Genomic DNA, 13602 nt, shown 5'->3' on the forward strand with positions numbered 1-13602 from the left:
TTGAAAAAAAGCAACATTTCTTTCCCATGCAAAACGACGACGCTTCATGGGGTTCATTTTACTGATTCTTCTCTCTTCAAAACCTTGCGTTTTCTGATGTTTTCTCTCTTGTCTTCGTCATCCATGAAACCCAACCAAGAAAGTGGACGTGACCGGACCAAAACGAAGATCGCATTGACTTCGCTCTCAGCAATGCTGGCGGAATCGACGACGTTTCCAATAGACTTGACGAAGACTAGGCTTCAGCTCCACGGCCAATCACTCGCCACGAGTCGACCCACTAACTCGTTCCGAGTTGCCTCGGAGATCGTCCGCCAACAAGGCCCTCTCGGCCTCTACAAGGGTTTGTCTCCTGCGATTCTCAGGCACCTCTTTTACACGCCTATTCGAATCGTTGGGTACGAGCATTTGAGAGACCTCTTCGGAAGCCATGGTGGGTCTATTTCTCTCTCGGAAAAAGCTATCGTCGGTGGAATCTCCGGCGTGATCGCTCAGGTAACTAAATTTCTTAGTGAAGCAAAAAGTTTATTAATTTACTTTTTTTTTTTTTTTTTTTTTTTTTTGCTTTTTAATTTCCCAATTTCGATAGTGTACATGTTCTGAAGGAGCTGAATTTTTTTCCCCAGTTTTAGTAACAATTTCATTGGACTTGGGAGTGATGTAATGATTGCGAAATTAGTGTAATTGATTGAACTATAAATGTTCAGAAATGGGTGTCCTTGCGTTATGCTGTTGTAGGCCATTGGACTGTGAAAAATTGCACATACTCTTGTTCAAGTTAACGATGAAAACTCAGATGCTTGAATTTTCGGGTGTATAAATCGCCTTAGAGTAGGTAAATACATATGTACCCTCTAAAGAACAATGGAGGTTCTGCTAGTTAACTGTATAGTTTTTGAAGGTTTACTTTGCTATACCGTAGCAGATGTTATGAATATGATAATAACTACTGAGTTGATTATTATGATTTTTTTTTTTTTTTTTCTCTTTTCTAATGCAAAGATCTTTATAGAAATTTGACAATTAGTTTTTAGTTGCAAAATATATTGAAAAGTAGGAAAATTTCTAGGCAGCATAAGTGGGCATTGTTGCAATCTTGGCCTCCAGCCTTCCCTTTTGGTTGATTAACAATTTTTCTACCTATACTTGTTTCATTTTAATTCCAGGCAATCTTCTGCTGAATGTATAGGGGTTAACATAGCTATCTTCGTCTTCTTCATCAATTTTCCCCGCTTGAGGGGACATAATTAATTTTTTGAACCCTCATATATAAAGCAGTTGTGATGAATCCATGGCTCATTCAAAGGGGATTAATTTCATTTTAGTCCATGAAGTTGCTTGAACCAGCGAGTTCTACATTCTTGCTTGGGACCTTAATCCTAATTTCTTAACTGCTTTAAGGCACCTTGGACAAATGGTAAACAACTGTGCCACATAGTAATTTATTTATGTTGCTCAGTCCCCTTCTTTGTTCATTTTTAATTTTAGTTACTTTTTGGCCTTTGAATTCCACTGCAGATATAGTAAGCCAATCTATTAGGAATGCTGTTTCTTCCTTCAATTCATAATATGATTCAAATTACAGCTTCTTCTTTGTGTTTACTGCTAGTAGTGCAGGTAGTTGCCAGCCCTGCTGACCTTGTTAAGGTGAGGATGCAAGCGGACGGCCATATGGTGAGCCAAGGCCTTCAACCTAGGTACTCTGGTCCCTTTGATGCTTTAAACAAGATTATCAGAGCAGAAGGTATTAGAGGACTTTGGAAAGGAGTTTTCCCGAATGTCCAAAGAGCATTCTTGGTCAATATGGGAGAACTAGCCTGTTATGATCATGCAAAGCGTTTTGTTATCCAGAATCGGATATCTGAAGATAACATATATGCTCATTCTTTAGCCTCTGTAATGTCAGGTCTTTCAGCTACTGCTTTGAGTTGTCCCGCTGATGTAGTAAAGACGAGAATGATGAATCAGGCTGTGAGCAACAAAGAAAGGATTATGTATAACAGTTCTTATGATTGCCTGGTTAAGACTGTTAAAATTGAGGGATTAAAAGCACTATGGAAAGGTTTCTTCCCTACATGGGCTAGGCTTGGTCCTTGGCAATTTGTTTTCTGGGTCTCATATGAGAAGCTCAGACAAATTGCTGGGCTCTCTTCCTTCTGATCATTTTCTTTCCTTCATCAGTATCCTGCAAATTCCCCTTGACTACAATCCACAGCCACTTGGATTCCTTTTTAATCCTTAGATATGCCATATGTGTTTCTTCCCTGACTGCAATTGTTGGTTGGAAATACTAGAGTTGAGGTTGTCCTGTAATTCAAATATCAACATTCTTTTAGCTCTTTGTTTTTAGATTTATGATTTTCATTGCCTTTCCCTCTTTTGTAACATGGAACTGCAATTCTTTGAGTTGTGTTTAGAAGTTATTGCCTGGACATCAACCTATGAGACACTGTAGAACATATCCTTCTGCTTGTTATGAGCCGAGAAAGTCTGGTTTGGAAGCCATTTTCAACTCAAAATTGAGAATGTGAAGAAAAGCTTCCCGATGGATAATGATGAGCAGAGATCTCCATGTGTTGAATCCAATCAATATATCAGAAGTGTTCAAAGTGCAGCAACTGGGCAATTATCAGCAATCAGCCATTTCATAGTCTGGGAAATCAAAAAGTTAGAGACTTTCCTTGGTATAAACTTAATGCGGTAAGGCATTGCATGCAAACCTTGAAGGCTTTGGATTATGTCGCAAAAATAAAACTTGAAGTTCTGTCATTATTTTTTATTTTATTATTTGGTCATGAGGCTAGTTTGAACCCAGGTTCTCTCATCATCGGAGAGGTGGCCGCTGCCTCTTAGCTAACGCATCAAGGGCGAAGTTGTGTCATTGTTGAGTACTCAATATCAATTAAAATATAAATACTGGATAAAACCGAGCTAAACTGCTGAAATCCACTAATCCATTAGTTAGACTTTTACTGCATGAATTAAATTTTAAGTTTGGAGTTTAGCTTTTTATGTCCAAAATAAAAGTTAGATATAGACATTATGGTATGAAAAGCATTTTTACTTTTTGTTTTTTGTTTTTTGTTTTTTTTTTTTTTTTTTTGGTTCATATACAAATCAAGAAAATATTTAACAGCCTAAATTCAAAAATAACAAAATTTAAAACGCTGTTTAAGGGAGTTTCTAATTACCTCACCATAAGTTTTCTTCACATCAGCAAACTTCGGTAATTTAGGACCTAGTTTTTTAGATGTGTTCCGTTCACAAAAAGTTAAACCCAGCATATTTAATAATTTATGATTGAACATCTTTAAGTTGTACAGTAATATAATTCTGAGCCTATTCGGTCATCGAAAACTAAACAAAGTTTTGGTTGCACAAATAGATATTTTGGTTGTACAAAAAAACTACTCGCTGTTTAATTGATTTTTGTTTTTTTTTTTTTTTTTAGTTGCTTACTTCAAATTTTAATAAGTTTTAGTTAAAAGTTTACTTAGATGTCTTAATTAATTACAAATTTTAGATAAAAATAAAATGAATACCAAATTGGAAACCATTTAAAATATGTTGGTTTTTGTTTTAGTTTTTCTTCAAGAACATGCAATAACTAAAAGAACCTATTTTATAAATATATATATATATATATATATATATTTTTAAATACTATTTTTATATTTTTTTTAATTAGTCACCGTCACTAGATGATGAAATCCCAAAAGAAAAAGGTGGTAAACGGGGAGTATCTATAACATTAGAAGGGAATGATGTCTGGACAAAAGAATATACATTTACTGTACACTGTTCAAATCTCCAATGGTGCTCTTCATTTTGAAGAGTATAATTTTTAAAATAAAAAGTTATTTGAAGGATTTTAAAAAACTAAAGAGAGTTTTTTTAGCATACTTCGATGGCACTTTTTATAGTTACTTTTTATTTTACATTTTCCATAAATAATTATAATTTTTTTTTCTCCTCTTTTTCCCTATTGTAAATAAAAATGTAGTATTTAAAAAGACAACATATAAAATTTTAATTATAATTGTGTATTAATTAATGAGTTTATTAAAAATTTTATATCGAAAATAATTTAACTTGTTCTATTTAAAAAAATCAAATTTTATTATCTATTTTAAGTTTTCAATTTATAAAGTCCATTAAAGTATTAAAAAATTATAACTTTTTAAACTAAAATAAAAAATAAAATTTTTAAAAAATCTATGGAAGATGTTCTTATGCTTTTTTTAATTTATAATATTTATAATATGTAAATATTTTTATTTTTTAAAGAAATTAAATTGGTAATTTTTTTTAGCATTTTACTATCATTAACTCATGGCAGGTCGGTAGGCCAGATATTCGACCGTTGGAAGTTGGGATTCATGATGGCTGTCATTAAAAAATAAAAGGGCATCAGCAATTTGAATTTCTTACCTTCAAATATAGGCGAGCAAATATTGCTACTTATCTAAACCAAAAGAAAAAGACAGAAATAATAATTGCTACTTAACCTTTTGAGTTTTTGGCATTTGTCGTTACTTGTAATAATCATTAATTTAGAAATAAAAATTGCTAGTTAACATTTTGAGCTGTTGGCATTTGTCGTTACTTGTAATAATCATTCATTTATATAGTAAATTTTAATTCTAATATTTAATTTTATTATCTTTAATTAAAATTTTAAAAATATTTTTTTAATAAAAACTATTTAAAATACAATATAATATATAAATTTTATTGATAATGATACATAAATAGTAATAAATAACTTTTTTCTAACCTTTTAAGCGTGATGGTACTGAGAATATGTCCTAAAAATTTTGTTCCCAATATACATAATCACGCAAAAGACAAGATTGGATAGATAGTAATTGAACTTACCCACCTAAATTTCTTTTGCTGAGTTCAAATTTAATCAATATAATCCATTAAAAGCTATCCAACTCAATCAATTTTTTCCTTCTTTTTTTTTTTTTTAATTCTATTTTCCCTCCTAAGTGCGAAATGGTTAAACCAAAAACGTGTAAAAGCACCATAAGCTTTATGATAGGCCATTTACAAAGTGTAGTATGAACTAGAAAAACTTTTGCTATTGTGGTTCAGTGTAATTCATATATTATATATCAGCAATACGTGTATATATAATTTTGATTATGATCTAATCAAAATATTTTTACACCTTATTAAGAGAATCATACTCATATATGTGTACATATTTATACACATAAATTTCCTATTAGGCATTTCCAGTTTACTTCACGCAATTCATCATAGAATATATTAGTCGAATTATTTGTAATCGGAATTTGGGCATAAAGCACCTCTTAGTCATAAATTTTATATAAATATATATATATATATATATATATATACATATAATTTTGAAAACATAATTTATATCTTATATTAAATATCTAATAATATGATAAGTATTAAAAGTGATTACTTGTCCAATAATATTAAATTGATTATTTAAATATTATTTAACTTTAATAGTGGTGTGGTGGTAATATCATTATTTTCTTAAATCATTCAATCCTATATTTATAGAAAATCTACCATGGTGAGATTATCCACCATTTGATGGATGACAGTTAATCATATGGTTTGAATTATGATAATTGCATGTAATTGACCAAACTCTTGACATTGAGAGTTTGTTTATCATCTATCAAAAACTTTAATATATATATATATATATATATCTTATTAAAAAAAAAAAAAAACAAATCAGGTGAAGCGAGTAAGTTGTCATCTTAGTATAATTTTTATTATGGAATGGATGAACATGTATATGCTAGGAACATACTTTTAAGATAAAATGAAAAACCGTGCTAGGGTAGCATATATCATAAGATGCTTCAATTAATAATTAGAAATTAAAATCTAATTCAGCAAATGACAAATCCTAACAAATCAAAATCATATATACAATTACTTATTGCTTTGCAACATCGAACAACATTGTTGCCGACTAGTGCCCGATTACGTATGATAGATATGAAAATTAACAGTTTTTCCTTAAAAGAGTTTGCCTATGCCTAGCAGCTGGACTGTCAGACAACAGAATAAATTTTTATTACATTATATATATATATATATATATATATATATATATATATATATATATGTATACGGAAATTTTATGGTGAGAACGGTCCGCATGAGGACCGTAAGATTATTGACGGTTTTTCATAGTATAAACGACGGTTTTTTAGAAAATTGTCACCAATACTATGAAAAACTGTCACCAATACTGTGGTCCGTATGAGGACCGTCCACACCATAGACGGACTGTATATATATATACTCATAGGTGTAGTCCAATAGTTGAATTATCCAAAATACATCTTCAATTTCAAGATTCAACTTTTACCTTCATATTGTAATAAAAAAAAAATAATGGATTTCATATATAATTTAAATTTCTACACCTTATATATGTATATATATATATACACCCAATTTTAAAACATGTTAGGATTTTTTCTAATTTTTAAATTGCATTAAAAGTTTGAAATTTAAAATTATATTTCCTAATAGGCAAAGTTTTTAAATACGTAATTACCAAAGTTTTATATCAAATGTTGAAATTTAAAATTAAATTTAGTATGTTACTATATTCATATTTTATTATTTTTAAATTTAAATTTTAACACTTAATATAACCTAAAAATTAATAAAAAAATATGATAGTAAACTATTATATAACTAGTATTCATTCCCATACGATACACGATCTGTATAAGTATAATAGATGATGTAACCATAATAGATGATATTAAATATAATCTATAATAATTAATTACATTTGAAAATTTATTTAAAATTTTTATTGCTGATAAATATATTTGAATTTTTTTTTAATCTATATTACAAAAATTTATTAAAAACTATAAATTTGACTTCTATATATAATATTATTAAATTATAAAATTCAAATTTAAAAATTACCTATATAATTTCTTTTATCTATGAAATTTTCCTATTTAATTTTTCCATCTATAGAATTTAAATTTAAATTCAAATTCAAATGTATTTATATAATCTAATTTAAATTTAAATGTATTTAAATAATATTTTCCATATGTAGAATTCAAATTCCAATTCAATGTATTTTTTTGATTCCTTGCAAATAATTAATTTTTATATATTAAATACTCATAATGTAATTTAATTATTTACTACTACTACTATTATTATTATTTTTATTATTATCTCATCATCATTATTATTTATCATATAGATATATTTTTATCTTATAAGGTAAATTATTTATGAAATTCAATTACAAAATGTTTACCTATTTAATTTTTTTCATCTATAAAATTCAAATGTATTTATATGATTTAATTCAAATTCAAATATACTTTTTGATTCTTTGTAAATAATTAATTTTCATATGTTAAATCCTTATATTTAATTTGATTATATAAGAAATTTGATTTAAATGAAATAATAGTATCCTCTATATCTCTTCCATTATCTAATATGGCAATGATTTTAAGATTATAGGATTTTTAAGATAATTTTATTTTTAAATTTTAATTTTTTTTAATAATTTTGAAGAGAATATAATAAATATGAGGATGATATATGGCAAAAATATTTGCTGACTCTCTTACTTTTATATATTATATAGATTATTATTATTATTATTTATCATATTAAGTACTCAATAGAAATTAATTGTCTCACTTATTTTTGTTTACGAGCATACTTGACCATCAACTCATTTAGGGCACCCTTTGTTGTGCATTTTAAACTTTCTATTTGTGGCATCTATTTTTATTCTAATCCCAATAAAAATAAAATAAGAAGATAATAGAAATAAAAAAAGAATTTATAGACAACAAATAAAAAGGAAAAAAATTAATATTTGATATGTAATTTTGTTTTAAAAGGAAAATCTCAAAATGGTAGGCTAAAGAATAAATTTACAGGGTATATAAACGTATATCATGAAATAATAATGCCTTAAAATTGAATTATAAACTGATTTGTTTTACATATTTCATAGGAAATTATTCCAACTTGGGCTTTACTAATTCCTTACATTCTCATTCCTCAACTTTTATTTTTTCTGGTAAGATAATTCCTTATATTTAATAAGAATATTAAAATTCTATCTATGGGAAGATCTGATTAAATACTGAACACAAATATAATTTTTGAAAAATCTATATATTAATAAATTTATATGAAAAACAATATTTACAAATTAAATAATCATGAAAAAAAGTGATTTCGTTGGTAAAGTTTTGGGATTGTAATTTTGATTTACTGCAGTATTTATTTCCTTCATCTAGGCATAATATAGAACCTTAATTGATTTTGTTTCTTCAATGTCATCTTAATAAGGAAAAAATAAAAAATAAGAAAAAACCAATAAAAGTAACTATTATATATTTTGAAGAAATCTGCATCAATAAATTTATGTGACAAACAATACTAACAAATTAAATAACCATGGAAATAGGTGATTTCATTGGTAAATTAATATTTATCCTCAAATAAAATAATTAAAAGTTAAATAGTTTTAGAGTTAATTAAATAGGTCAATATTTTCCTTATTAATAGTTAATTTCCTTATTTTATTTTTATATTTTTTAAATAGACATTATTAAAATATATATTAGGCCATAGTTAGGGTATAATTCCCTTATAATATATATATATATATATATATTTAGGCCATAATTTTATTATAATATATACTAGGTCATATATATATTAGATCATCTAATAATAGGCCACATATATGTATAATTCAGTTATAATATAGATATATATTAATTAGGCCATAAATATATATTTGGTAAATAAGATAAAATTAAATATTTTATTTATTTTCAATTTATTTTAAAATTATTATCATATGTAATTTTATCAATTGTTTGATCATTATGTATATTTATATCAAAAATTAATTTATAAATATTTGGTTATATTCATAAAATGTAAGATAATTAATAATAAATAAAAATAAAAATAAAAATGATGTTTTTAGAGAGAATTTAAAAGAATAATATGCTGACATGTGGTACATATATTTTTTCTTTTATATATTATATAGATTATCACATAAATCTTACTGTAAACAGGGTATGTCTTAGATCAAAGATCCATCAACTCGCAACATTCTCTCTGTCATTCATTTTCCACTGTACAGATTATATATGTTCAGAGTACAGATTATATCATCCATGCACGACATATACATTATATGCAGTAGATGAGATTGTTTTTAAAACTTTCCCACATAATTAAATATTCATTTGCCCCTGAAAAGTGCAAGCACATGATAAAATTTGTACCCATGAGTTGGTAGATCACTGAAATCTCCCAACCATATCTTTGGTGAAGAACGTGTTTGGTAATAACTAGGACGGAGGGAGCTTTGTTCTTTCACAGCAAATGTTTGTTAAATGGCTCTTTGCCAGAAAAAAAGACTGCCCCTCTATATTGAGGACACCAACCAGGCATTTACGCTCCGCACTTGCACAATATAGTACTGCTGCTTGGCGGAAGTTCTAGTTAGGCCACCGCCTTCCCCCTTCAATAAATAATATAAGAAAATCCCAATTATTTTCACTACTTAATATGTAGAATTTCTACTTTACCACCGCCTTCCTCACTCCTCCAATAAATAATATGAGAAAATCCCAATCATTTTCACTACTTAGTATGCAGGCTTCATATATATATATATATATATATAGGATTAATTGTAATTTAGCATTTTCTAATTTAAGAAGTTTGCACTTAGGAATTTAAATTTTAATCTATTGCATTTTGATAGAATTTGATTTTTTGGCTAACAATGAATAACAACTCTAAACCTTCGAATTTAAAACGTTCCACATTAAATTTTTAAGTATAATTTATTTCATATTAGTCTAATTTTCAATTTCCAAATTAAGGTTTGTGATCATTTACCTTTTTGCAACTGTTCGTAATTTTTGAAATTAAAAAAAGAAATAAAAAAATGTGTCAAGGTAACTATTTTTGAAATATAGGATTTGAAAAAAGTTGAAAACATTATTTGAAATATAAATAAATTTGGAAAACAACCTATAAACATTTTTAGTGTATCTTTAAAAATTTTGTAAACACTATATATATATATGTATAATAGTTTACTAAATATGATTTTACTATTTTCTTTCTCATAAAATTTTTTTAAACGTTTTACATGCATATTGTTAAATTCTAAAAATCCAAAATTCAATTAATCATTTTCATTTTACAGATTTAATTTATAAAAATTGTTTTCAAAAACGTACTAAACAGACTCTTCATTTTTTCAATTTTTAAACATTTTGTTAATCGGAATTAGACTAATATAAAATAAATTATAAATTGAGAGTTCGATATAGAACATTTTAAATTTAAAAGTTTCATGTGCAAGTATAAAATATTAAAATGCAATTAACTATAAACTATAGCATCTCAGTTTGAACGTTGTAAATTGCAATAATTTAATTTTATCCATCTTCCTTTGAGATTTAATTAATATAATTTAGTTTATTTGATTTTAAAAATATCATCAATCATCTATTATGTTTCAAAAGATCATCATTTTTCTCTTTTATTGTCTTATTCATACTCCTCAAAACAGTATTATTTACATCTCCTTTAAGGGTATTAGTTGTAATTTTTAAAATTTTAAAGATTAAATTATAATTAGTATAAATTTAAAGAAGTCTGGATGATATTTATCCAGATTGTAATGAACCTTAAATTTAAAAAAAGAAAAAACCTTCATTTGAATTACATCCAACTAATTTTGGAATTTTCTAATTAAATTCTTAGGTTTGTTACATTTTAATACACTTTAGTTTTATTAAATTATATTTTTGGCCCTTGAATTTATAATATTGTAATTGATTTTCAAATTTCAATTTATTAGGTTGTAGTTATCAAAAGTTTTGATTAATGATATTAAAACGTAAATCTTAAAATAAAATGTCTAATCCATAATAAATTAAAATTAAAAAGCTTAAATTATAACAAATTGCACTTTAATATTGATCATTTGAAAATCAATGAGTCATATAAGTAAATATTAACATACAATTAGCTAAAAACTTTAATTGGATTAAAACATAATAAATTACTAAAATTTTAGAACATCAATTGCAATTGCAATATTTTAAATTTATAAATAAAAATTGTAATTTATTATCAAAAGTAGAATGATTTAAAATGAAACAAACACGTTTTTTTTTCCCCTTACTTCTATGAATTTCAGAAAGTCATCGTCAAGAACAAAAAATATTTTCAGAAGTCATGCTCGACCTTGAAGCAATCCAAAAAAAAAAAAAAAATCATATAAATTAAATATGAATAAATAAAATTAAATATATTATTAATTAAACATTGTTATATTATTCACTAAATAAATTTAATAAACTAATATAATTTTCAGGTATTATTTTTTATTGTTTATCAATTATTTATCAAATCAAATTGTGTAACAAGAGTAGCTTTTGTTAATACTAAAATAGTATTTCTTTGAATTTTCTTTTTATATGGGAAAAAGAATTGTGTGGTGGAGAATGAAACACCCCGTACATCGAGGATCCCGATGCCAATTATGATATTTAAGTCGGTGCAAATAATTACATTATTATTGGTGCGTGAATGAACCAGCGTTTTGAGGAGAAATAAATGAGTTTTTAACGATGTATCTTAAGTTTTGCTTTTATTTATAAATATCTCACTCATCTCCATTTGTTTCTGGGTGGAAATTCCCAACTACCGGAAGAGGCTGATATAAATCCACATATTAACTCTCTAATAAATCACTAGCAGCATTTTTTTTTTTTTCGGTTTTTTGAAAAGATAAAATCACTATTTATCAAAAAGATCATCACTAATACTAGAATAGTACTTTTATGGTCTGTTTGGTACCAACGATATAATAATGATGGAGATTGAAATTTAATAAAATAATAATTAATTCAGTATTATATTTGATGTCAATTGAATAAGATTATATATATATATATATTATTAAAATAAAAATAAGTTTTTTTGAAATAAAAATAAATGGAAATTATCATATAAATTATTGATTTTTAAATTATAAAAAATTATAAAAATTAAATAAGTTCAATATAAAAAATAAATAAGTTTTCTTATTTAATTAGTTTTTAGAAAGTTTATCTAATTTATAAAATCATTTATCTAGACATACATTTTGTCTTAAAAAAAATCTAGACATACGCAAAAAAGAGAAAAAAGAAATTGGAGAAAGAAAAATAAAAATCAAATTAAAAAAATAAAAATAAGAGAAAGAAATTAAAGGATAACAAGAAGAAATTAAAAAAAAAGTTAAAACTGAAAACTGATGCAATGAAAAAAAAAAAGAAAGATTAAAAAAGAAAAAGAAAAATTGATTAAAAAAAGATAAACAAAGATTAAAAAAGAAAAAAGAAAAAAGAAAAAAGGAAGATGAAAAATAGGAAAAGAATAAGATAAGAAAATGGAAGAGAAAAGGAAGAAAAAAGAAAATTAAAAAAAGAATTTGATACTGCTGGGAAAAAAAAAAAACTAAAACTTAAAACTGATGCAGTGAAAAAAAAAATAAGATTAAAAAAATAAGAAAATTTGATTAAAAAAAGATAAACAAAGATTAAAAAAGAAAGAAACAAAAAAGAAAAAAGGAAGATGAAAAATAGGAAAAGAATAAGATAAGAAAATGGAAGAGAAAAGGAAGAAAAAAGAAAATTAAAAAAAGAATTTGATACTGCTGGGAAAAAAAAAAAACTAAAACTTAAAACTGATGCAGTGAAAAAAAAAATAAGAAAATTTGATTAAAAAAAGATAAACAAAGATTAAAAAAGAAAGAAACAAAAAAGAAAAAAGGAAGATGAAATATAGGAAAAGAATAAGATAAGAAAATGGAAGAGAAAAGGAAAAAAAGAAAAAAAAAAGAATTTGATACTGCTGGGGAAAAAAAATGAAGAAACAAAATTTAAAAAAAAAAAAGAAATAGAAAAATCTGGATAAAAAATTCAAAATAAACAAAGATTTAAAAATATACATAAAAAAAAAAAATCATCAAAAAGAAAGTCCTAGTGGCATCATTTTATTCCATATCAGTAACATTCTTGTATAGGTTCAAAATTTTTTAATCCTGTTAATTGTTTGTCCAAACATGAAATTGAAATTATTTAATTCCAATCCTGCCCACTAAATGGACCCTTTCTTGTCATATTATATAAATCCAAATAATCACATGCTCTTATATTAGCCATGCATGTGAAACTCGATCATCATATATATTGCTCTTTTTTCAAAATTAGATAGTAAATTTAAGAATAGTATGCACACAATGTATGTACGTACGTATTTTTTTCTTTTTTTAAATTGTTTTCAACTTTTCTTTCAAATGTATGGAAAATATGAATTTTTTTTAAGGGAAACGTTTGAAACATATTAAAATGTATTACCATGTTATACAAGTAAAAAAAAAAAAAAAAAAAAAAAAAAAGATAAATTTAGAGTGATCAAAATTTTTTATCAAAATTTTAGTATCCATGATTCGACATCTTTTAAATGATTTAGCTTCCTTCTCATGTATATATGACAATATTA

The 13602-nt window shown here is 25.5% G+C and overlaps 1 protein-coding gene across 2 annotated transcripts; it reads left to right on the forward strand.

Annotated features, from left to right (window-relative positions):
- The first annotated feature begins 8 nt into the window (after positions 1-8).
- Positions 9-3073, forward strand: LOC107428958 (mitochondrial uncoupling protein 3). Of its 2 annotated transcripts, XR_009635191.1 has the most exons (3): positions 48-495; positions 1618-2700; positions 2816-3073. XR_009635191.1 is itself a non-coding variant. In XM_016039564.4 (2 exons), exons 1-2 carry the CDS (start codon positions 97-99, stop codon positions 2158-2160), a joined length of 942 nt encoding a protein of 313 aa, XP_015895050.3. In that variant the 5' UTR covers positions 9-96; the 3' UTR covers positions 2161-3073. The 2 variants fall into 2 exon arrangements, 1 of the variants encoding a protein (XP_015895050.3); XM_016039564.4 differs by having other exon boundaries at positions 9-495; positions 1618-3073.
- The last annotated feature ends 10529 nt before the right edge of the window (positions 3074-13602 follow it).

The sequence above is a fragment of the Ziziphus jujuba genome, chromosome 12, assembly GCF_031755915.1.
Source record: "Ziziphus jujuba cultivar Dongzao chromosome 12, ASM3175591v1".
In the NCBI taxonomy this organism is placed as follows: Eukaryota; Viridiplantae; Streptophyta; class Magnoliopsida; order Rosales; family Rhamnaceae; genus Ziziphus; species Ziziphus jujuba.